Consider the following 26834-nt stretch of genomic DNA (forward strand, 5'->3'; position numbering starts at 1 on the left):
TCTTATCGTACAGCACCAAGGTGCAATGCTTGCAGTGCTCCTCATGATGCCAGTGTTGTGAGACGCCTAGTAGGTGCCGGGGAGCTGTTTCACATTAGCACGTCCACATTAGCACGTCCACATTAGCTTTAGCATTAGCATTCTGCTGCATCACATTAGCATGTCAGCTCCGCATAGTGTCAATCCAAGGCGCTTCAGCACAATGTCAAACCTTGCTATTGCTTTTTTGGTTCAAAGAAAATAATAGCTAAATGTTGTGGGGAGATACCGGTTCTCCTCCGTACTCTTGGGACAAAGGAACGACCACACAGTAGTGCAAACAATCACAAGGGCATTTATTGCACCTTTCATAGATCAATGCCAGCTAGCCGAGTTGCTATCCCCAAAACATGCCGATGGGCGCGCGACAAATCTAGAAGTCCGACTTACCGCGACCGCATGGCGAGCGAATATGTTCGCCCCATGCTGGATCCCAACGCCTCGTCGTTCGCGTGTACAGTCACGCCAACGGTGTCCAAGGCGGCCACGCGAGACGGTCTCGCAGAACCATGGATTGGCGCGCGCGCACGGTACGTCCGGCGCTGTTCGCCGACCCGCCGGGAAAGAGGCAGCACCTTGTCCCTCGGCGCCCGAGTAACCCCGCCGCGACGGTCGCGCCATCTCTCGCACCGCGCTTGTACCACCCGACCGCCGCGGGCGCCAGGCCACGCGAGCCGTGCGGGAAAACAGCATATCAGGGGATGCGCTATGCGGGGAAAACATCAGGGGACGCGCGAGAGTCGCGCATCCCCACAATGTGCAAAACATGCTATACATTTAACAGAAGTAAAAGGAGCTTGTGCCTTCAAGAGCAAAAGCCTAAAGACCCCAGCATCAGCAGAAAAAGATTTCTTTTTTCCGGCATTTCTCCGCACCATTGAATTATGCAAATGCATTGCACTTGTCAGACATTCGCATCTGGACTGTACCACTTGATTTCACCCTGCATGCTTAGGCTGTGAGGAAACAAACTTTTTACAACACCTGCTGTCTGCAAATTTTTGCTCACAGTGGTACAAAAAAAATGGTGTTCACTTCCACTTATTGTTTATTGATGGATTAATAGAATATGTACTGAAGAAGAAAAACAGAAAGGCGTGCGACATCAAGCAGAGAAAACTAGATAGTTTTGTCTTTAGAATGTGTGCACGGTACCTCTTGCTTTTGCAAGTGTGAATATGGAATATTTACTTGGCCGAATTCACACACCCTTAACAAAATAATGTGTACCGAAATTCATTGTGCACCAGATTTTTATTATGCTCTCAAGAATTTAATGAGCAGAAAATTAATGAAAAATTTATTTACAGAATTACGAATTCAGCATATTACAAATTACAAATTCTTTACAGAATTACAAATTTGCCTTTACAGAACTCAAACTGGCATATATCGAAAAATTGGCTAAGTTGAAATTTTCCGTGACACTGCACCATTTCCCATATGTGCCATGTATTCATTGCCCTTTGTCTCGAAATATTTTTGGGCCAAATTGCGGATATCTCAGAATCTTGTCTGGGAGCCAAACAAAACTGTGCCGCCGGAGCGTTTAACAAGCTTCGCGCGAGGCTGCCGCGCCTACCACAACGCAGACACTTTCCCCGAATGTGAAGTTGGAACCTAGCGGCATAACAACTTTGACGAGCAACCATGTGGCACGTCATGTGACGGGAGAGATGTGCGCAGAAGCAGGGCCCTGCAAAATGGCATGCTTGACGGCGTTTATTTTGTTCGCTTTATGCAATGCGCAGGATTTACCATCAGAGGTGTGATTTCTGTTTTAATTTTATTCTATGCAACACACGCAGCACGGATTTTTTATTCTAGGCAACGTACACTTACCAGGACAGTGCCACAGAAAGCGACATGAGCTTTCACGAGTACGCGCTATGTGAGCAGGATGTACTGGCGATAGGTGAATTTACTGACACTGAAATTGCTGAGATGGTTACAAATGGAAGGGACAGTAGAGACGAGGGCGACGACAACGAAGGACCTCGAGCTGCCGAAATCAGCCAAAATAAGAAACGTGCTTCGCTTGCTGTGAAAGAAAGTTGAGTGCAGCGCCAAGAACGATCGGCTCGTGCGATCTATGAAGCAGCTCGAGGAGGCCTTTCCAGGTCCAAGTGCTACCGCAAAGCAGACCAGCCTTATGCAGTTTTCCTGCATTGAATAACATGGCAGTGCCACAAAATGTAGCTGGTTGATATCTTCGATGCAATTTTATTTTTTATTTGATGCCTTTATAAAGAGCCAGTTCAGAAGCTTTTGTTGAAAGGCTGGTCAGTAGTGGTGAATTTTTTAGAAAGAAACTAGACTTTTCACTGCAATTTCCGCAACTTTGCTTATCTCGAAAATCCGCTTACCTCGAAATTCTTTCAATTTTTTTTTTTCTACTTCGAGTTAACGAGGTATAACTGTATCTCTTCTTCTGCTCTAAAGTTAATTTAATATTCCTTAATCTCCTGAAGAACATGGTGGCCCATGTATCAACTGTCAACTCTGCCTGTTCATCCAGTGATACATGCAAGTCTCCAGAATGCCAAAGGATGCAACACAGCTTTCTTGTCACCAGCTTCAGCATGTAAAATAACCTTTCTTCCATAGGAGCTTCCGTAATGAGCTCAATTCTTTCAACCAGTTGGATGCCGGCTGTTTTTCAGAAGATTAACAAATTTTATTTCTGTCTAAGTAACACATTAGCAGGTTTCAAATTCAAATGCTATTTATTTACGATATGTTGCTGCACATTTCAAAATTATTTAATATGAAGAGTCAAACAAAAATTACAACATGCTAATTCATTACTTCAATTATGATAAGTATCATTTCTCAGGCAACATGGCCTCTTCATCGCTGTCATTGTTACTTAAGAAAACCTCGTATGCAACATTGAGGTGCTCTGAATTGGAGTTCATAAGAAGTTCTTGAATTTCTGTGTCGGGAAAAGAAATGTGTCTGTTTATCGCACCAGTCTGCCATGTCGGAGAACAAGGAACACGAGCAACACCAACAGTCTATAAGCTTTGTTGTGCAATTTATCGTGTGAACACAATGCCTGTTATAAAATTTTAGCTTAACCAATGTTTGAATAGTGAAGGCAGTTGAATAAAATATGTGGGCTGTGCTGATGGTGTCACATAACTTAGACAATCATCATAGCTGGATTCTGCCGGATGTTTGTTGTCATCAACACAAATTTCAGGGTATGTTTGCGTTCTCTTTCGTCGTTAACCCTTGCGCAGAGTCCATCATCCACCCAGATGCGCTTCTTTCATGGTGCCAGAGGCAAGTGGCGCTGTACAGCAAGATAAAGATTGAGAACATGACTTCCTCGTGGAAGGACGGCCTGGCGCTGTGCGCCATCCTGCACCGATATAGGCCGGACCTCATAGACTTGGACGAGATGTCGACTGCTGACGTGGCTACAAACAACCAACAGGTCAGCTTGGTACATCTTTGGCGTTAAAAAAAGTGCAGACACATATTTGCGAAGTTGTAGAAACTCTTGCCATATGCCTCTCACACCTAAAAGGATCAGACTTAGCAAGTGCAAATGTTAGGAAACAAGATATTTTGGTTTCATGCTGAAGTTGGAGCATGCTCTCTGCTGTTGCCACCAATGCCCTGCCTCTGTGGCGAAACTGCAGCATTTCTTTTTTTGCTCAGGAGAAATATCTGTCCTTTTACTGTTTTGTTTTTTAATTTGTGGCCGCCATTGGAGAACAGCTGCAGGCACTAAGTGCAGTTGGCCATGGCATCCAAGGTTTATGGTGCCACGTGACGCAAAATGCAAATTTCAGACGCCAGGGGCCGTGCTGATGCATTGCACTCAGCGCGATCTGCACCGCACACACTGGTGCATATAACCACGCTATTATGGGGCCCAACCTTCTTGTTATTTGTTTATTAGTGCTTACTGACAAGTTACTGTCCATCAGGAATGCACTAGAAATTCGTGAAATTATGTTTACTGCCAGAATTGCAAAATCTTGAATAAACAAAATTTGTGATTTAATGAAGTTTTTCGCTTGGAGTGCAACTCAGTCATATCGAAGTTTGACTTTATTACTAAAGTACTCGGCGTTTTCTAAGTAGTTGCTTTTGCTGATAACAGCTGGCTTAGTGCATTCAGATAAGAACGAAAGAGGATGCTTGTGATAGGGGTCACAGCAACGAATCTTTGCTTTCCGCTGCAGGCCTTCGACATCCTGGAGCGCGAGTACGGCATCCCGCCAGTCATGACCGGCCAGGAGATGGCCGACTGTGCCGTGCCCGACAAGCTGACCATGGTGTCTTACATCTCCCAGATCTACGAAACCTTCCGACGCGAAATCCCCCAGGGTCGCCCCGCTTACAAGGTCAGCAAGCTCATTGAGGAGAACCAGCCACCGCCAACCTCGCCGCTAAACCTACTTGCCAAGCTCACATCCTCCCAGAGACCGGCAAGCAAGCGAAAGTCGTCGAACGACCACGAACCGGTGAAAGACCGCAGTGAGGGCCAGCGCCGAAGCAGGGTCTCCATCACCAGAAGTCGACGGACCCGAGATCGAGTTGCGGACATCGTGGCCGGCGGCGACGCAGCTACGTTGGAACAGTACCATAAGATTCTCTCAGCCATGGACAAGGAATCCTTTGGCAAACGAATGCACGCTCTCCAAGAACAACTCGGCAAGGAATACAGGCCATCATCTCGAGGAAGCCGAGGTCGTCGGAGCGGGCACGTCTCTTCCGCGACGGAAGACGAGAGCAGCTCAGTCACGGGGAAAATACCGCGGACAGCGGTGGAGCAGCTCCAGGAGCAGCTCAACTCCATCGGCAAGCCCGTCCCCGTCAAGAAACGGGAGCCCAAGGTGGGCCGCATCGGCAAGGACGAGTGGAACGTCAAGATGCTGGAGGAACGACTCAGGCAGCAGCAGAAGCGGCAGAAGGAGCCGAAAGTCGAGCCGGAGAAGCCACAGATCCTGCGGGACATCTTCGAGAGCAAGCGCAACATCATGGACGCACGGCTCAAGGCGGACGGAAAGGAGACGGAAACCGACCGCGCCCGTTTCACACACATTGACGAGAGGTTGCAGCAGTTGGACCGGCAGTTGAAGGAAGGATCGCTCGACGTAGGGAGGCGAGGAGCTAACAGGGTGGCTGCCATGGCGGACTACATTGCCAACGTCCTGGACGCTCAGACGGGCCTGAGGGAGAAGAGGCCTCCTCCGCCGCCACCGGTAGTTCTATATCGAAGTGACTCCGCAGACGGGATGAAAACGCCCCCGCTCAAGAAGCCATCAATTACGCAGCCAGCTGTGCCAACAGCCAAGCCTGCACCGACTTCTAAACAACCAGTCCCAACACCTACGACTACCATGTTGACAGATAGTAGTGGTGACGGTGTCGGTGGTGTTGGTCCTGTTGGTGGTGGTGTTGGTGGTTCTGTGAGTGAGATCTGCTGCTTCTGCCACAAGCGTGTGTACCTCATGGAGAGGTTGAGTGCTGAGGGGTTGTTCTTCCACCGGAACTGCTTCCGGTGCGAGTTTTGTCAGTGCAGCCTTCGGCTGGGTAACTATGCCTACGACAGCACCATTGCTTTCAAGGGTGAGCATTGTTCTTTATCACTTGTATGCAAGGAAGGCAGTTCGTGTCTTGCTTCTAACGATGTAGCTCTTATACAAAAAATTATATAGAGCAGTCTATTTATAATCATGTTTGATAACTTCAAGAACTTGATGGGCATCTATGTGCAGGTTAACTTTTGAATGAAATTTGCAATTTATTGACTTCTCTCCATTTTTTGGTGGGATTTTCCTTGAAGATTGTGTATTTTCTGCCAATATTTAGAGAAGTAATGTTGCATCACAGTGTTGATTTAACAAACTCCCTGTGCGTTGTGCATACACCAGGGTCCCCATAACATTCAAAAAAAAAAAGAGTTAGGCATCTTCTTCTCATGTCTTTCCACATGCGCCCATTGAGAGAAAACATAGGCAAGAGCCTGTAAGTGAAAAACTCCACCAGTGTGCGATCGTTTATCCCACTATAAAATTTGCACAAGGCTTATTCCTCTTGTGCCTCATGCACAAGCACCTTGGTGACATGGAAGATGAGGAACCTAGCAGGGGTCGTCATGTTGCAGTCTTGAAGCCTTGTTGTAAAGAAGTGGAAAGGAGGTGACCACACAGAGAAATAGACATTCCTTTCCTTTCGATACCCATAGTGGCACCGGAGAAGTGTTAATTGTTTTGTGAATGCTTGTGGCATAGAGACAGTTTTTGTTTCATTGCCAACGGCAGCTACTCCAGTGCATATCACAGCCTCACATGTTGTTGCTGGATGGTATTAGAGACTTAGATGTCGCTAGAGCATTGTAAGCTTGCCAAAGATATGTAGCATTGGCTGCTGGCATTGATGTGTGCGATGCCATCCGGTGGAGGATTCAAGCACCAGGCGCAGCATGCACCAGTTCGCACACCCGTGTGCTGTCTCACGTTACACTCATAACATGCAAACTGGTGGATTGTGCAGGGACACTACTTGAACCTCAAGAATAGCATATAGCACATTTACTGCGAGGAATTGCAAACTAGTATCAATTCACCACATTTCTCAGCAGTCCAAGTATACACAGTTACCAACGGATAATTTAGACTTGCCCAATTATTCACAAAGTTTCGCGACACCAATGCTGGCCCCGTAGACTTAATCTACCATGTGTTCCTGCTAACATTAGCCAAGCTGCTCAACGAAAAAAATATATATATTTAAAAAACATGGTGCAAGGTACAGTTGAAACACCTATAGTGTTCAGTTGTCAAAGGTTTGACAACCAAAGACCATGTGTCTTAAAATTGTATCATGCACCTTGTTTTTTTTTATTATTACTTTTTTAGCAGCTTGACTAACGTTAGCTGGGACACCCTATATAAGGACAGTAGAAATTTTGATCACCTTGCAGCATAGCGTTCAGTAATTCAGACTCTTCCTGCCCGACCACGTGCCAATTTGGCCTCCAAATTTAGGAGAAAAAGTGCTTTTTTCTTTTTTGATGCATTGCTGGTATGTTTGCCAGCCATATATCGCTGGTGCCTCTTGAAAATCAGTGACTACTGATACCTAGTTGATCCAGTAGTCACTGGCCACGGCCAATTCATGGGACCATCCAAGCCAAGCCACTAACCACTGTAAAGGCTGAATTTGCACTCTGTCGGCAAGCGATGAGAGTTGCACGAGCCCAGCATTTGTTGTTCATGTTAAATAGCAACACAACCCCAGGCGACTAATTTTTGTCATTCAAAATCATCATGCAGCTGGTGCCAACTTCGCCATCTATGTCTGCGCCAACAAGGGCAGTAATGTGCAGGAAATGCTAGACAATGACCATTGCTAAGAAACCCGCGATCACTCAGCTATTGGAGCAACCTCTGTTTAAGTCGCCAGGGGATATAAATTCGGTGCCACGCATTGACTACACTTCCATCTGTTTTAGTAACATGAAAATGATCCAAATACACACTGACTAGGTCATAAGCAAGCGTATGTGCGCACTGCAACACATTGACAAACTTTTTTTTCTTTTGCAACTTATGAAAAGCACCACTTATTTTCTGGCAGTATTTTGGACTCCCAAATACTCCGACTTTAAGGCAGTCCCTGTCGAGGCGTAGTTATGGGTCTGCAACTGTGCATGATTTCAGATGCAAAGATGCACCGTAGCTGAGATGGCATACAAAGCTCATCAATGCAGTATGTGGTGGGATTGGTCAGTGGTACGACTTGAATTTAAAACTTTACCGTTAAGTTGAAGCTACCTCCAAAATCTTGAATCTTGGCATACAAAGGAAAAGGCAGCAGCCAGTAATGCCACCAGCCACAAGGAGCCGACATTGCCTTTGAAAACCACTTTGAAAATTAATAAAAGAGCAAGCGAAATAACTGGAGGCTGCTTCGGAGGCAGCAAAAAAAAAAAAAAATGAAGTCTAATGTGTGCAGACGGCCAAACGGTTCCTCAGGAGGCAGTAGGCACTGAAACGTCAGCCACACCAGGTAGGCCACCTCGAATTTGAAGAACAACCCCAAACATCTTGACTAGCACTCTCCCCTGCGTGTGTCTAACAATTTTTACTTCCAAACTCTGGGTGTGTTTGGTAGCAAGGCTTCCTGTGTGTGTTGCTTCTCATTCATTCTGACTAAACTGGTGTGGCAACAATTCATTATGTGTGGAACACCCTTTGTGTCCTTTATGCAAGATTTTTTTCTTTGACGAGAAACAAACTGTTCTTTGTGTGCTAGATTTCGCAAAAGAGGGCTGTTTTAAGTTGGCTAGACTGTAATTGACGCAGCTCCTTTGACTGACTTAGGCCGTGATTTTGTAGCAATGCCTTCTGGTCGATTCTATGCTACCCTTGTCATCTGTTCATGGCTAGCTGATCCGATTGATAACATTGAGTGGAGCATTACTGTGACCACTGATGAAGCAGGAAAAGCCCAAAAGGAATAGAACTGAAAAAATGTTGCTAAAAAAAATGCAGCGCTGGTATTAGCGTCACTTTACACCAGAGCTGGTGTAATGTAAGAATTACTTTTGCTCTCTTCTGTTCTTTTTTATCATCCACTGCCGAACTTGATGATAACGTAGGTGATCTGCTCCTTGTACCATAAGATGAAATCACATTGGAATAGAACCAAGACATTACTAAGGGGAATCCGGATCATGAGACGGAAATAATCAGAAGAATAAGAATGGGCTGGGGTGCGTTTGGCAGGCATTCTCAGATCATGAACAGCAGGTTGCCATTATGCCTCAAGAGAAAAGTGTATAATAGCTGTGTCTGGGGCTTACGAAACCTGGAGGCTTAGGAAAAGGGTTCTACTTAAATTGAGGACGACGCAACGAGCTATGGAAAGAAGAATGATAAGTGCAACGTTAAGGGATAAGAAAAGAGCAGATTGGGTGAGGGAACAAACGCGAGTTAATGACATCTTAGTTGAAATCAAGAAAAAGAAATGGGCATGGGCAGGACATGTAATGAGGAGGGAAGATAACCGATGGTCATTAAGGGTTACGGACTGGATTCCAAGGGAAGGGAAGCGTAGCAGGGGGTGGCAGAAAGTTAGGTGGGCGGATGAGATTAAGAAGTTTGCAGGGACGGCATGGCCACAATTAGTACATGACCGAGGTTGTTGGAGAAGTATGGGAGAGGCCTTTGCCCTGCAGTGAGCGTAACCAGGCTGATGATGAGGATGATGATGAAGACATTACTCTCGCCCAGGCAACTTAAAGTCAGCATGAAGACTAGTACTGCAACAATAAAGTGCATTAATTGAAACATATTGAACATGTACTCAATGGCCTCCTTCAGGTCCGCTTTAAGCATGCGCCTAGCACACAGCCATTGTGGGATTGTTGTCACAGTAGAAAATCATGGGCTTGCCTTTACAGAGATTGAGTACCAAGTACCACGTGCCTTGCTTGGCTTGCAAAGGACTACAAGCTGGTGCATTATGCCACGAGACAACATGTGTGACAGGTTTCGGTGTACTACTCAGTCAAACATATTCATGGGCTCACATGCACGCCAAAATTTTTCAAATTCGCTTAAATAAGGATGTGTAGTGTATGATGTATCACTTCGATAACCCATCATGTCATCCTAGCTGCAAACTGTGGTTGAATGTCTTGATGCTTAAGCTCTGCTGTATGACATCCAGGCTGTGCATGACAGTTCATGCATGGGACGCATTCACTGCCGAGATGTGCGAAATGCGAGGAAAGGCCGTGCTGTATTCTACGGGACATCTTGTGCTGTCTCATCTTGCTTGGTGAACACGCATGCTCAATTGATGGATGCTTGACCTCCCACCTCCACTCCATGCCCCACTCCTTTTCCTTTGTTTGCTGTGTGCCCTAATTGCAAGTTATCAAACGCTGCTGTCACAGCAAGGCTACCAGAAGTTGCTTTGTTGGTTCTGCACATTTGTTTGCCATGGCACAGTACAGTGCGCAAATTTGAGCACCATTTGCCAAACGCTGGCTCGCAGGCAAGTTCTACTGCACGGCGCATTTCCGCATGGAGAGGCCAAGCCAGCGATGGCAGGAGATGATGAAGCGCAAGCAGGCCTTCCTGTCAGCCAATCCCGAGCCCCCATCACTGATGCCCGCCAAGCCGGCCAACGCCGAGGACACCAACACAGCACTGCACCGAAGGCGTAGCCCGTCCCCTCCCCACGGTGGAGCTGGGGAGGGCATGGAGGACCCCACAAAGATGGAGGAAGTCCGGTCGCCTCCGGCAGGAACTGATGCTGGTGTCGTAACATTTCAGGTGAGCTAAGTAGACAGCTCTGATCCCTCTTTGGTTTAGTTGGTTTGGTTGGTTTGGGCTAGTTGATCAGACGCAGTGAAGGATCTGTATGGCCTAAAGCAAACTGGTGCAGTTAGGAGGTTGGCAAGTAGCAAATGAAAAATCCAGCAGCGCTGATCACACTGCAGTTCATTGCGTACATTTCATGTTGGAAGTTTACGGGCCATGAGATATGAGAAAACATTGAATTTCCTAATAGTTTGCCAATGGTAGCAAGTAAAACTGTACAACACTATGTTGTTTACGCATACAAGTACAGGCTGGAAGGAGGAGAATGATGGTGCTAGCTATGGGCAGATCTAGCCTGGCGGAGGCATGCCAGCAATTCTTTCCCTCAAGTGTTTCCTTTTCAAAGTGTGGGGATAAAAATGCCACAGAGTTGATTGCAGCGTGAGCGGGTCTAACATTACCAAGACATATCAAAGTGATTATAAGGAGCAGGTGTGGAATGCTACCACTACACCAAGTTCAACTCGTACCCAGTGAGAATATCTACTGCATGAAATGGTTGATGTTTATCATTACTTGCCAAATGTTACCGCTCACTGAATAAATCAGTATAATTAAGGAACTCCAGGTGACCCTTCTCTCCTGAAATTTCAGTGTCTTTGCAGGAAGATTAAGCCTTCCACGGTAGCACACAGAGCTACTCTGTGTTCCATTCCCTCAAGAAGAGCCTTGCGCCCTTCCACAAATTCTGGACTTTCAAGAAGTAATGTTTTGTATTGCCATCAGCATAACAGAACGAACATGATGGTGAGGGTCGCGAACGTGCTGGCCGCGTGTGAATACTTCGTACTAAGGAGGCTTCTGATGGCTGAGTCCCTTGGTCATGAAGGACTGGTACGGTGGGGACCACAAGGAGAGAAAGTTGTTCACGGTGGTCGTCTTTGATAGTATTTGCTGGATTTATTGAAGTACTCTCATCAACTGCCTGTAGGTTCCTGCTTGGTATGCAAAACTGTCAGCATCTTCATTTTTGGATACGCCGAGGAGTGGTGGAAGTCACTAAAAGCCTAGAGGAAAACCTTAATTGCATGGCTGCTTAAGGCTACATAAAGACCGCAATCGGCACTTGTCTTGCAGATATCCTCGCTGCAGTAGCTGGAGTGCTGGCTTGCAGTTCGATAATATCACTGTCAATTGTACTGGGCAAGATATCAGTTTCCGCAAGGCAACTTCAATTGCGATACTGTCGCCTACCGTTGTAGAAACAAGCCACTCAAGTTGGGCAGCCCATGAGGCTCCCAGCGACGGTATCACGAAAAACGATGTGATAGCATCTCGTTCCACGTAAACAGCGCCATCGGTGAATGCTTGTAAGTGGTGTCGATGCATCTTATCTAATTGTTCGAGCACTAAGGACCGAGTCTATGCCACAGCTGTTGTGGGCATGGTGATAATACCAGGAATCTTTACATGGCATTCCACAGACTCAAGTTACCGTGGTGGCTCCATGCTCTCTGAAGGTAACTTGCTCACTGCTTTGTGGCAAATTAAGACCAAGGACTGGAAATCTCAATACCAAGCTGTCTGCCTAGGCTGCGAAAACGTTCAGGTTTTTCTCAGATCATGCGGCCTGTAAACTTTTGATGCTAACTGTACCTGCTGTGGTTGCTCAATGGCTTCGACATCCTGTTGCTGATCATGAGGCCATGGTTTTGATGCCCAGCCACCGTGGCTGCACTTCTGTAGGAGCTTAATGCAAAAACACTACTTATAAGGTTTGTTGTAAACCTCAGGTGGTCAAAATAACATAATAGCAAAAAGGGTCATTCCACTTTTCGTGACACTTCCTCCACCTTGCAGATTTCAACATATATACTTGTGCACATTTTGTGATGGGGGAGGTTACACATGCAACTAACCAAAACACGTGCTGGTGATTCAAATCTGCATTGCGCCCTTTGTTCACATGGCAGCAGTAGCAAATCACAAATCTAGTTTTTCTTAGGTTCGCTTGCTTCTGTTGTCTCTATTTTTGCTTGCCAAAATACAGCGCTGCGGCTGTCTGAATCTTTGATCTCTCCTCTTTGCGACAATTCCAAAATGATGGCGTTGCGTCAACGAAAAGTGCTGCAGCTTGTGGTGTGATTGCACCTCCCAACGCCTGATTTTCTACCCTATTTTTTTCGACAGCATACTAGAAAAAAAAGCAGTTTTCTCAACTCCTTTTTCACTTTTTCTTGTAATATTTCTCCACATAATAAGGGAACACCTGAGGATTTTGGGCAGGAAAAGAATCTGAAACTTTGAACATATCGACTATGCTAATGGCCAAGTCACTCAGAAGGGGTGGGCTGTAAACCGGAGTGGTATGTGGCATTTCCTCAGCCATCCATTGTGTGGATAACTCTGGTTTTTGACCCTACCCTACTCAACTACGTAAACTCCTAATACAAAAAAAAAAATTTGTGAAGGAGCCTTAACTGATGCGAGTGAACTGTTGACTCGCAAGACACTGGAGAGCAGCGTAATGATGAAAAACTCTCCTTCTTTCTCTCTTTTTTTTTTCTCCCCCCCTGCCCTTGTTTTGGGGCTGCACATACATGCAGCCCAAGACTTACAAGACTCCACGCCAGCTGTCGGCTGAAGAAATGGCCACCCTGGTGGACGTGGACAGCACGCCCGAACGGGTGGAGTTTGAGAACACGCTGGAGCTGCTCTCTGAGGACGAGCTGCTCACGAGTGAGCTTGAGGAGGAGGAGCTTGCCCAGAAGAACCTTGGTGCTGTCGAAGTGCCTACCAGCGACGACGAGTACTCGGACTACAGGTACTATGCAGTCATTAGTGTAAAGCTGCTTAGGTTGTTGGGTTGGGTTACACCATTTGGACCACAAACTCGGTCTGACCATATTCCTTTGCTCTCATGGGCTTTGTTTTGTTTCCTCTCCCCTGTAGTTATTAAGAGAGAGGTTGGGTATTGGTCTAGGTGTAGTTGTGTTGTTTAGAAGCAGACAAAAAACATGTAGACATATGTAATATGCCCAATGAGGGATGCAGGTTGAAAAATTCCTTTTTCCCTTTAAAAATATTCTTTTTTATATTTTGGCTGCAAAATTACACTTCAGCATTCTATTTCCATGTGTCAAAGAAATCAGAGTGTTTATCGAACCAGTAGACTCTTAAAAATAATTCTAGTCGAGGCACAGTAGCTGTAGGCGCTTCATGCTCGTCTGGTGAGGCTCGTAACCACAAATATTGCTCAAATTTCTAACTTTCCTGGTGTAACAGCGAGCAAGTTTTGGTTCCCGGCAGAACCAAAGAAACTGCTGCACGCAAACTTTTGTAGGCTTTCCATGTCGAGAAGCAAAGCACGAATTGGGTCAGCGACCCATATATATCTGTTTACTTTTAAGCAAGATTAGTTTTTCTTTTTCTTTTTCTTTGCCATGTTAAACCCTGTACACATGTGCATTAATGCTGTGCTTTTTGTCGGCTGAGGGACTGCAATAAACCAGTTTGTGAATGCAGCGACTGTGGTAGCCGGTCCTCTGTTGTTTGTGTCTGTTTTAATTGCACCACAAAGGCTTCACCAGCGTGCTGTTAACACAGAATTACATGTGGTGCAGTGCGAGCTGTTGCAATATTTCTTGCCCTCAAAATATGCAAAATGTCTAGGAAGTGCAGCCAAATGCATCATGCATCGTACACTGTGTGTGTGAAGCAGCGAGCGTGCTCATCAGTTCTAGTAAAACCAAGTCTGGGTTTTGTGTAACTTGTTGCAGGCTGTAATTACGGGCTTCCTCCAGTTTTATTGTGCAAAACATGGACTTGTGCCAGCTTTTTCTAATGCACCTGTTCACATTTCACACACAAATTCTTGCACTGAGCCTTCTCTGTAGCTATACACTGTCGCTGCTAACATTTTTTTATTTTGCATAATGCAACCTTTTTTCACTGCAGTTGGCTTTTAAAGGTTCACTTAAGAGAAAAATAACTTCTCTCTATTAGTAAATTGCATTTCTACAATACCGAAAAATGCCGGTCTTGCTGTGGGAGGAGGCTTGCAAAGCTAGAAAAACACATAAAAATGAAAGGTTGGTGCTGACACCACTTCGAAGCTGTCAAAATCTATAATGTCATGAATTTTGACAGGGTCTACTTCTGCTTAGTCAATTCATTATTAATATAGATAGGCTATGTTGTATCATAAAAGAGCCAAACACTGAGCATAGCAAGTTTTGAGAACTTCTACTGCGCCACAACTTCCCAAGTACGAGGACATACTTTGAAATCAACTACGTGACACTGATATACCAGTGCTGCAGCGTTGGCACAAAATAAAAAAAGAAATGGAAATTTTTCCTTAATTCTTTCTTCTAAGTAATCAACCTTTTAACACAAAAACAATCAAACTACAGTTTTTGGAAGAATACTTCATTAGTCTACATTGATTTAGTGTTAATGAAGTTAGTATTCTTTAAGAGCTTTACCCACTTACTTTCCGGTTCGTCTGTTTGTGTCTAACCTGTTTCACGACAACTTGGTTCACCGGGTAATGTCCCACTAGGTACGTGCTACTATGACAAAAAAAAAATCCTTTACCATTTTTTCGGTGCTGGGTAGAATCGAGCCCGCGTCATGCATGCTATTCGGACACGTGCCATGCCAGATGGCACAACGTGTTCAGAGGAAAGCGAGAGACACCTCATACATCAAGCGTTTCAGCAGTGGCAATACGGTGCATCCCCAAATTTCTTCAGTGCTAATCGCATTAACATGGGCAGTCATCCCGAGATGATCTCTGCCAGAATTATTGCTGTAGCATCTCTTTAAAGGCTCTTCTCTCTTAACTTGCAGCTCTGATGAGGGCTCCGACTCGGAGAGCCTAGTGGAGGAGATCGAGCACTCGTTGAATCTGGACGACACGCGGCACATGGCCGAGACCTGGCAGCGCAAGCACGCCTCTTCCCTGGACGTGGCCACCGGCGTTCAAGAGGAGGTTGGCAATGGCGTTGCGCTGCCCCGAAGCCCCACAAAGTCTCCCGGAGCAGACGACGAAGAAGAAAGCGACGAGGATGAAGAGGAGACAAGCACAGAAGGTTTGTTGCTCATGACGGCCATCACGCCAGCTGCCTTTGGTCACTCTTGCTTTTTGTCCTGATGCCGTAACCCAGCCTAAAATGAGCACTAAATTCTAAATTGACAGGTTAACATGTTCACTACTACATGGGTCATGGGCGGGTCATGGCAATTATCTCCGCTGTGCTGCTGCACAGGGCTTTGGTGCAGTCTTTGCAGAAGCCATTCATTGCACAGAAGCCGTTCATTGCATGTGCTGGAGCAGTGCGCAAATCCGCCATAAAACACAGGCATTCACAAACCATACAAGCGAAACCAAACAAGTTGTTAGTAAATCGCTTCACAAACTCATGGTCCACTGCAGCAAAAGGCGCACGATTTCTGGGTCGGCGACTGTATTGCAGGTTTGCTTGGTGTGCGGCGTCCTGTTGGCAAGCAACGTCTTGCTGCCGAGTCACTTGGGTGAAGGTGCGAGCATTTTGCTTCAGCTCCGTAGTGTTTTGGGTTGGTTGAGTTGCGACATGCTCAGCTTCAGGAGCAGCAGAGTTCACAGCATGCACCAAGAACGCGTGAATGCGTTTCGCTTTATGCTGGCGTATCTGTCACTCGCCGGACGAAAGTTGGTTCGCCTGTCAACGTTGTTGCCTTTCTGCGTCGCTTAGCACAGCAGTTTTATTAGTGCGATCACAAGCGAAGCAGCGGGCAGTGTGTAAGCATTGTTGATGCATGTTGAAGCTGCACCTTGTAGGCGACGAGGCGTCACAGAATAATCGGGTGCGAAACTGCGTCGGAAACCGCGTCGTCACCTCAGCAGAAATCCTACACCGCCTACGCCAGGCTACACTGCATTGGAGCCTCCACTGCGTCGAGACTACCGAAGCGCTCACTGCCAGCGCTCGTTAGTGTTGTGACGCAGTACTTCACTTCACCGTGCCTAGGTGGAGACACCATCCCTGTCAAGATAGATCATATTTTATGCATTAGTGCCGACGTCACATCCATTACAGGAAGGAGCGCAACTCCCTGGTGACTTACTGGTGGGTCATACACTAACTGGTAAAAAAGAATCTTAACTGCATTGAGTCTTTTTTTTTGGGGGGGGTTCTCAATCACGAATTTTGGCACCGGGAAATCGTCATGATACAGTGGCTTGTTTTGTTCCAGCAATCAATAAGCTGCCACATGTAAGCGCAGCCAGGATAAATGCGTGCAGCATGCTGCTTGTTTGTTCTTTTATGGGCAATGTCGTCATGCCTAGCTTTACTGCTGCAGAAAGTTGGCTAATCTTGCGCTGTGTCATGACATCACAATAATGTGAATGACGCCAGGCTTGGCATTTCGAAATCAAATTTGGTACTAGTATGAAATTAATGCGTCTGATAAAAACCTTCACACTTGTTAAGTGTCATAACAAATGTGTGCTGTGGTTCCTGATCTTTGAAGATATGTGTCAGTGCTTTCTTAACCAGAGTCAGCTGTTACCGTAATTTCTTGAATCTAACACAAACTTCTTTATTCTGATAGAACGGGTCGAAAAATTGCATGCGCATTAGATTCAAGTACAAGGCTCCTACAAGATTCAAGTACAAGGCATTAGATTCAAGTCCTTAATCTGCGTTACCCTATCACCATTGGCATTTCAATATGGCTGCCTCGTACGCGCTTCGAGCCTAGCTGCCATGGCTTCCTCCATGTGCTGTAGCATGTGTGCTTAGGTTAGTCCATCGTCCATCTTACCATTTTCTGCGTTTGCTCTATTAGCATGGAAGTGGCGACTGCGAAGACAGGCCAAGTTCATCATGATGCCACAATTGAAAGGAAAGTGATCACATGTGCGGTGATGGATGGAAGTCGGGCCGCATCGCAGACGTTCGGAGTTACCGAAACTGGCGTGCAGGACTGGCACAAACAGGAGAGGCGTTCTACTCCGATGGCTGCTGTGTCTGGTGCAGCCGTGCGGCCCCTATCTTGAAAGCGATCTGCAGTGAAGACAGAGTCTACGCATCTAGGCGCACCGCGCTGTGTTCTTCCCGCTTAGTTCGTGTTGAAGTGAGAGGCTGCACAAAGGTCAATTGCTCGCTCCTGCTACCGCACTTTCTCACTCCAGCATTTTGATAAGAGTTTCCACTATCATTGAGTGAGACATGTTCATGTTTGCTTGTGCATACGTGACACCATGCTTCTTAATTTAGTTAATAGCATATGTTTAAAAGTTTATACGGCTGATAAAACTAGTACCCTTACTTTTCGTATAGCTGTCTACTAATTTGCTGTTTCAATCGATCTTTTCGGGTGAAACTGGGATTTTTTTTATTTATCTCAACTTTAGTGCATTAGGAGTAAATATTTGTTTTTCCAAATGAGAGAAAGTCGTATTTCTGTATGAATGAATGAGGTGCACAGTACTGTAAAGGACTTTACTTTTTTTAGGTCACTGGAAATGGGTGTACGTTACATTCTAGGGCGGGTTTTCTTTTCCCCCCCCCCCCCTTTTTTTGGTAACGTGAAACGGGTGCACATTACAATCGAAGGCACGTTAAAATTGAGTAAATACAGTATTTTAAACTTGCATTAATATGATCGTTTTTGAGGGCTGTTCATCTTGTGACACAGCTGTGAAATTGTCGTCCTCATCACTGGCGGCAGAGACACCGCCGTAAAACAAGGGCAAGCGTGCCTGAAGGCGGCGGTCGATGACAGGGGAGTAGGAACGGCACACAATCCAAGACCCACGTAGAACTGGCTCCTGTTTGTGCCTCGTATGCAGGTGCATTTATAGACAGGGAACCAGGCAGCACCATCAGCGCTTTGACATAGTCGCCTTGGGCGTACCAGTTGGCCTATGAAACCGAAACTGTTCAACATGCTGAATTCCAATGCACCACAACAACACCCTCTTGTTCTGTTCTGTGCAGGAGAAGACTACGATGAAGAGGAAGAAGAAGATGAAGAAGATGAAACGGAAACTGAAACTGGCGATGAAGACGCAACGAGTCACGATGTTGACAGCGACGAGGAGTACAGTCCTCCTGAAGTGCTCTCTGATGGTGAGTCACGGGATGTATTTTAGCGATTTGGGTCTTAAGGGACAAAAGAAAATATATATATATAGGCTAGTCGATATGTCATTGCGTCTAACTTTCTACAATCATACACAGCAAAAAGAATGTCAAAGGCCAACTGCACCGAAATTTCACTTTTGCTAAATTGGCTGTACAGTGCAGTCTCATCCATACGACCTTCACGGGAACCGGAAAATAAAACACATCATCCAAAAATCGTATTATCCAAAGCGAGCTCCAAAAAGTATGAAAATAGGCATAATCGGTAACAAATTCAATCAAATGATACTGCCCTGCATAACACATTATGCGGAGCATCATCACTCGATGCCACACGAACCACAGCCAACGCACTTTCATTTAGCAACGTTCAAATAGCTCATCAGTTTGCGCTGAACTTCCTCCTCTTCGATGTTCGTAAGGAAGTTATTCCGGAAGTTAAAAAAAGAAGTTGCCATTCTCTCGCTCAACTGATCATCGGCGCACCACCAGTCAGTGTGGCCGGACTGCCACAGCATCGTTTTACAGCCAGCAGCACGCCGCATGCGTTCTTCCTCCGATGTGCCTGGCGCTTAACATGTTTGTGAGTTATTGGAATGTCATTTAAGCTAGTGCACTGGAATCTTAAGCTATGAGCTCTAGAAATACCAGTAAAAGCCCACTTCTGCATTTGTATAATCAAATTTCAGATGAAAGATCGCAGTAACCTTATAAAAATACATTGCTCCCATGGCATGTTGGCCGGGGAAAGAAAAAGGAACGTATTATCCCAAAAAATGTATAATTCAGAGTCGTATCACCAAGATTCCGATGTAGATAAGTAGTATGTGCCATGGGAGCTACGTCAGCAAAGCTGCAGGGCTCCTAAGCGTCTGATCTTAAAAGTACCAGCCTTTAGATAATGCCTTAGAGTACAACGCTAAGGTGGCTAGCAGATGTTCGCAGATACCAGAGCACGGCCTTCAAGATCGTTAGCGCACCTCGAAAACAACCCAACCTCTGAGGTCACGCATGCATTGAATCTCGTACGTCTTTGTTGCATTTACATGCCCCTGCAGATACCGATTCTCAATGTACCGAGTTCTGCGTCTTTCACTGGTAGTGGTAATGTTGGCATCCTTTTGGTTTCATTATCAAAAACTTCTATCTTTGCGACATTTCATGACGGGTACACTCATATTTCAAACGTAACATTTTGCGTGAAGGCTGCTTTATCTACACAATCTGACACTAGACTTTTTTGCACAGTCCAAAATTTCGTTGCACTTGGCCTATAAGTAAATGTTGATGGTGAGCTATCTTAGCAGTTGATGGTGAAAATAGGTGTGAAAGTCAAGGGCACAGATTTTTAGCAAGTACTGTGCCATTCAGTAAATCTTACATGAACAGTCGCCCTCATATCGTATAACACATGCCTTCTCATTTGGTAGAGCAGCACGGTTCATTTCGGCATTAACCTCCAATACTCCTTGTCATCCTGAAAGTAGTCCTAACGCTGTTGGGTGGTAAATGAGATATAAATGGCAAGTGATCGAAATTTGCTACAATGATAGCAACTTGAGATAGCTACATTTAAAGAAATGTGTGCTGAGGGTTTCGATAACTGGCTGTACAAGTAAGTATACCTACTGTTTCCAAACTATGTTAGTTGCCACTGTTTGCTTTGAGGGTTAGTATCAATTTGTTTTCAAGTGTTATTTCCTTGCATCCACCATGCTATACAACATTAGGCTGTTTAAATTAGATTTAACTGAAGAATGTTCTTTCCATCTAGAAATTTTATTCTAAGTATTTGTTTTTAAGTACTTACATAGGTGACTTGTGTCCAGCGCTAAAAACTCGAAAGGTACATCTGCCAGTGAAAGCTTGCCACAATAAAAAATGTTATTTGACATAAAAATGCAAAATAGATTTTTTTTTTTTTGCACAAGGAAAGCAGTGTGATAAATAAGGCATTGCTTTTCAAAAATGACAGAGAAACTGCTTCACTTGGCAGCTTATGTAAGTATTTATTGCTGATGTATAATAATGAAGTGCTTTGTAGCTGTATAGCTGTGTTTGAAGGTGGAACTGTAGAAGAACTCGGGTGGGAAAATGCCTCAATTCAGCACCACCATTTCAACAAGAGAACTAGTTAATTTCCGGATGAAAAACAAGCTTCCCTGTCAATAAGTCGGGGCCAAACTGCTTCCTTCCTACTTCTGGCATAGTTCCTCTGGCTTATTATTTATTCATGATGATTGTGACTCATCAATGTTAACTTATGATATAATGCTTTGAATTCATGGTCTGAAAGGTCAGGCATAAGCCTAACCTTTCAAATTGCATAACCGCTTCAGCTCAGCTTTCTTTTGGCCCTAAGTTGTAAGGGATTCATTGTAAATAATTTCATTCACAACAGAACCAATGGGGCCTTATTCGCAATACTTTTCTTGCGTAAGCGCATTACTCTATGAGACTGCCACTAATTGTATTAACTTTATTCTAATGCTCACTTTCTTGCTGGAAAAATTCACTGAAACATGACATGCGTATAAAAATGGAGTACGCAACCAAACCACTATAAGGTGGAGTGCAAATCTCATCCTGCCAATCTTGAGTCCCACCTTCCCATTCTTGGACCACCACGACAAGTTTTCTTCAGTTCTCTTCATCTCAAATGAAATGGCATATTTTGTTTTACGAAAATGGTAACAACTTGTCATTTCCCTCTCTTACCACGAAATTCTCTCTCTTTTTTTTTCGCTCTTTCTTTTTCAGTTGTTGCACCTCGTTCGTGTGCAACTCGTTCCTCGTTCAGTGCCATTTGTGTTCACGTGTGCCTTTGTTTCTTTCTTTTCTTCTTCTTCCTCTTCCGTTTTCTTGCAGCTTGCATGAACTACCTTTCGGGTGCACCCATCGCGCCCTGCCCCACACTAGAGCGCGATCCCTCCGAGCAGCAGCTCAAAGCATGCACCGTTTCCTAACTTTAGCCTGGTGGCACTGTAGAGATTGCTTTAGCATGCATGTCGTACTTGTTTTCACTAGCCAACTACTCGTACATTCATACTACTGCAAGATAGCTCGGCTAAAAGAAGGCATACTTCCTTTGGTTTTCTTCCTAGTATGTTAGATTGAAAAGCTAAACTTTTAGTTCTAGCATACCACAGCTTTTCTTTACTAGTCACCACCTTGTGGTCATGCTGCTGCAGTGGCGATTTAACAAGAGCATCTAAAAGAAGGCACCCTTACTTGACTTTTCTTTGCGGTCTGTTAAAGAAGCTATAGCTTTAGTTTTAGCATAGCACACCCTGTTTTCAATTGCCACTTGCCATTTTGGTGTTGGCAAAAGCTTGTAGGGAGGCAACCTTTAAGTTTATTTCATCTATAATATGTTTGGTTGGAAAAAGCTGTATGAGTCGTTGCACTGAAGTGGTTGCCAAGTTAGCACACCGAGATGCGTCTTTACGGAAGGTAATACTACAATTTAAGAGTTCTTTAAACATGTGAACTTGTATCATTGTGGTTAGGTTCGGAGATAGAGCAAACAAGATAAAGTCTTTCTTCTAAACACTAATAAAGTTAACTTGCTGAAATATGTGTAACATATTAAATATGTTACATATGCCACATATTAAATATGTGGCATTTACAAATACAATTAACTTGTGGCTTATGCTAAAGTGTTTTGTGAAAGGAGGATGTTTGCCATGAGGAGATGTTGCTTTATACTGACAGTGACATTCTAGTGAAACAATTTTTGCACAGCCACAGCTGCTGCTGCCCGCAATTGTCTCCCAAAAAGAAAAGCAACAAAGAAATGTCAAAAATTTTGAAACTCTGCAACTAAGTTGAATTTCATTTATACTGCAATTGCCTAGAGGGTGTGCTGTTTAGCATAGTGCGAATTCAGGTTCCCTGTCACTGAACAAAAAACATAAATTGGAATTTTGCTTCAAAGGCTCCTAATATTTTACAACCAAAGTGTGACTCAAATTATTATTATTTTTATTATTATTATTATTATTATTATTATTATTATTCATCTAGTCAATATATTGGCCATGACAAAATTACAGGTGCATGCGAATATTCGAAACTTTTGAATAACCAATCAAATAGTGTCCCTATTCAATTCCGTCTTCAAATCAAGTAGTCACTATTCGTAAATGCCAATATTTTTTTAATACTTTTCAAATATTCTAAAATGACAACTGTGCTCAAATAAACATACAATTAAAGCAAAAGTGAGAGCAGAAGTACAGTAAATGTTCACCCCCGTGGGCATAGTATAGACATACTAAAACTTGAGAACTTACACTGTGTAGCAGGCTACGTCACTTAGGTAACCATACTTTTCAGGTTGTACAGCGATCATTTGTACTCTGAAGAGCCCTCTGCATGCGAAGAAACTACTTGTTTCTTTATAACGCTCCATTTGTACTTACATACATACATACTTACATACTGGGATGTGAGCATTGTTTTATATTAATTGTGGTAACAGTTGATAATTATTCGAAAACTATTTAAAAGGTATTCGATATTTGATTCGATTTGACTCCCTTCTGGCAATATTTGATTCGTATTCGACTTGGTCTCAGAAATCACTATTCGCTCACCTCTACAATATATTGATCATTTGTTGTTTCGTATAATGTAGGATGCTTTTGATAGTGCCATTCTTGTTATACTTATGGGTGTTTTAGTAATGGTTATACTGCAACATTCTATCTTCAGCTAGTTTAACACCTTGCATTTAATTGCGACTACCGTAATTGCAACTGCATTTAATTGTCACTGCAGCTACCTTTACTAAATGATGAGACTGGCCAAGACCATTTTTTTCATTAAATGACAACATTAATATGCATAATATTAAAAAAATTAATAATGATGTCCTCCGCCACTGCTAGCTAGAAAAGGTTCGCAGTGCCGAAATTCGCATCTTGGTATCGAAATATATAGATTGCAGTTGTACGTGCAGCAGTTATATTTCAGGATTCTTGAATTCCAAACTTTTACACTTGCCAACAAGAAACTCAATTTTTGTGTTTCTTCTATGTTTTATTTGAACTTCGACTTCCAGTAAGACATGTAACGTTGCTACAATTACGTGCGCATAAACACTCAATTTAGAACCTTTGGAAAAAGGAGGAAAAAAAGAAAAGCATCCGCATGTATAGAACATACAAATAACTGCACGCAACAGTGCTCAGACCTTTACAAATGCCACCATGCACAATTATTGCAGCAACAGAAGGCTCCAGAAGCAACCTCGTTTTGTAATGTTCAGTCAATACTGTAGCCTTCGTAGCTCTTCCTCTATTGAAGTGCAACATGGCTTCACCGCAGCGCACGCTGCATTGCTGCGAAGCCATACTGCAAGGCAAAAATTGTGTGCTCCTCGTAACCCCCTAGTTCATAGCTGGCTAATTTCTTGAATATTTGGTGCAGATTGCTGCCAGGAAAGTAAAGTGGTTCTTCTCCTTAAAAAAAAATATGGTGAAGATTGTATTAGCAAATCATAACTTGTCAGAAGGCTATTGCTTTCTTGCACAATTGCATCTTACACTCTTCACTGCTCTCTGTCATCTTTCAGACTGCCTTTACATTGATGGAACAAGCTACTTAAATACTTCGTTGGAGTGGAGAATTTTCATTGCCAGAAATATTTACACTGCCCAAGACGCGTTGCTTGTTTAGGAGTAGAAAGCGTTCTCATTGAATAAGGGGGGAGAAGGGAGAAAGAAGTGATTTAAAGGATAAATACAAGTCTTTCTGTTCACTCCTCGTTGTCTAGTTTGGCTTTCTTTTTGTGTTTTTGTTTGTGCCATTTTGTTGTTGACTTGCTGTGGCAAAGTGCGTGTGTGTGTGTGTGTGCTTTACCGTGTTGTTGACGGTCCACTAACGTTATAGCTGTGTGGTCGTGAAACTAACAATGCCAACGTGTGAGAGCCTAACCTCGTAGTTCGTGTGAAGAAATTAACCTAGCCTCGTAGTCTGTGTGAAGTAATGAACCTGTAATTAATAAGCAAGATGCCAAAAACAGTCAAGTCACGTCGAAGACCTTAGCACAGCCACATTTGCGTGATTGGAGCACTAGCCTTTGCTCTAGCCGCAAGTTCCGTCTTCCAAGGCGAGGGGTAAGAAACCATTTTTTTTTCTGCCCTATTTGGATTGCTGTTGCTATTTTCTTGTGCGCAATTGTTTAGCAGTATGAATATTATCAGTACTATTATAGTTATTAGAAGTGAAAAAGATTTTTAAAAGAAAACTGGGAAACAAACTAGCAACCAACTCAGGAAGGAGCCCGAAAGATGGAGGAATTATCAGTGACAGGAAGAGAAGCAAGAGCGGAAATGAAAACTACAATAGGGTCCGCTAGAAGGGCTGCGAAAGCAGTGAACAAGCTAAGATGTGCTGCGCCTTAGGAAATGAGCAAAAAATACCTAGACCAGTGGCAGTTGGCAGACTATGCAAAAGCTTTTTCTTAAGATGCCTTTCACTACTCTTGCATTCCACACCTTTCATAAAATCTGCCACAGGGCCCTTTTTAACGCTGCATTTCAGTACCAGTCTGGCAGCAGTTAACAAATTTCATGGCACGAGCTTGTGAACTACGTGGACAGCATCATTCACTTCACTCAAAGATCTGTCACTAGAGTTTCCGTACTCTCATCACAGAAAGCCCATCACATCAGAAAGCAGTCATCAAGGCTGGTAACTTGCAATTGCCCTGCGAAACATTTCAAGCTCATAAATACTTTTATCATATGATTTGTAAAGCTTTAGGTTTCATGTTGCATGTTACACACTGAATACACATTCTTGCAACAACATTAACGGAATACCAACTGGACAAATCATTCACCCTCCTTTGAAGGTAACGTAGTTAGTCAATATTCTCCCGATGTCAAAGCTGCCATTTACAATGCAGATCAATGTCAGTGCTCCTTTAATTTGCTTCCTAGAACCACAGTTTATGTGAAAGTACATGAGGGAAATGGGATGCAATGCACCACTGTTGCCTTGAAAAAAACGTGGCAACTAAAAAAGCTACAAGCTTTTGTTCACTCAAGGCCGGCAGGTGCTTCATGCATTGTATCTTTATATATGTGCCAGTTTTCGCTTGAGTGCCAAGCAAAAACGAGGTGCATACTATATTTATATAATAATATGATATAGCTGGACCACCTGCTCACTCAAAAGGTAGGCCGCATTTATTAGCTTTAAAACACCTGCATTTATCATTATTATTTACATAAATAAGGACGAAATTCTGGGAGAAAATTGGGTTAACCCAATTCTCATACATTTTGTTCGGGATGCAAAAATCGGGTATTATCAGATTTTACTCGAATATGAAGGACCCTACATACAGGGTGTCCCAGCCAACTTTAGCTAGAGATTAAAGGTATGTCGATGCACTCTAAGACAATGCGACCAAATGCGTCTTGCTGACTACTGTATGGAGTAAGTCGTACTATTTTTTGTATTCTGCTTAATTGCATAATTAGTCAAGATTAGTTAACCAACTTCTGAAGCAATGAAGTTAGGCAAAAAATCCCAGTTAAAAAGTTGTAAAGCGGTTTACAAGGCATCCGATTAAACCGTTTCTAACTTTCTATCTATTAAGTATTAGTTTTTTCAGCTTACTGCAGATGCCCGCAATACACAAAAAAATACCATGTGACATGCCTGCTTGTGCGCCGTGATTGAAGTTGTGGGGTTCTCACCCATGCTCTTGGGACAAAGGAACAACAACACAGTAGTGCAAACAATCAAAAGGGCATTTATTGCACCGTTCATAGACTAATACCTGCTAGCCGAGTTGCTATCCACAAAACATGCCGATGGGTGCGCGACAAATTGCAGAAGTTTGACTCACCGCAACCAGATAACAAGCGAATATGTTCGCCCCGTGCTGGACACCAACGCCTGGTCGTTTGTGCGTACGGTCACACGAACGGTGGCACATTTGAATGGTCGTGTTCGTCCATTCCGGGGTAGGCCTCGCGAGACAGTCTCACAGAAGCTGCATGGATCGGCGCACGCGCAGAATGTCCGCGCCACTTGCTGACCCCGAGCCAAAGAGGAAAAGCCTTCACCTTTTTATGCCCAAGTAACCCCGTCGTTAGGTGGCGTTAGCAGAGCAACACTCGCGCCATCTCTCGTACTACCCTGCAGGCATACCGACGGCCGCTGTAAAGCCATGTGGCAAAGCCAGATTACGGGGGACGGGAGCTATGCGAGAAAACATATCAGGAAATGCGTGAGAGTCGTGCATCCCCACATCCCTCAGCCTTAAATCACCACATATTCCGGCAAAACATGTCACACGGTCTAACATCAATGCATGCTTTGCGAACAAGGTAGT

General features: G+C 44.2%; 1 protein-coding gene across 1 annotated transcript in view; it reads left to right on the forward strand.

Annotated features, from left to right (window-relative positions):
* Mical (Molecule interacting with CasL) overlaps positions 1-26834 on the forward strand; it is a 105353-nt gene that overhangs the window by 49523 nt on the left and 28996 nt on the right. The window contains exons 12-17 of the mRNA XM_050191147.3: positions 3285-3481; positions 4239-5628; positions 10069-10349; positions 12944-13161; positions 15192-15433; positions 18329-18460. Coding sequence (XP_050047104.1) covers positions 3285-3481; positions 4239-5628; positions 10069-10349; positions 12944-13161; positions 15192-15433; positions 18329-18460 — 2460 coding nt within the window. The remainder of the gene's footprint in view (positions 1-3284; positions 3482-4238; positions 5629-10068; positions 10350-12943; positions 13162-15191; positions 15434-18328; positions 18461-26834) is intronic.

The sequence above is a fragment of the Dermacentor andersoni genome, chromosome 10 (genome assembly GCF_023375885.2).
Source record: "Dermacentor andersoni chromosome 10, qqDerAnde1_hic_scaffold, whole genome shotgun sequence".
Classification (NCBI taxonomy): domain Eukaryota; kingdom Metazoa; phylum Arthropoda; class Arachnida; order Ixodida; family Ixodidae; genus Dermacentor; species Dermacentor andersoni.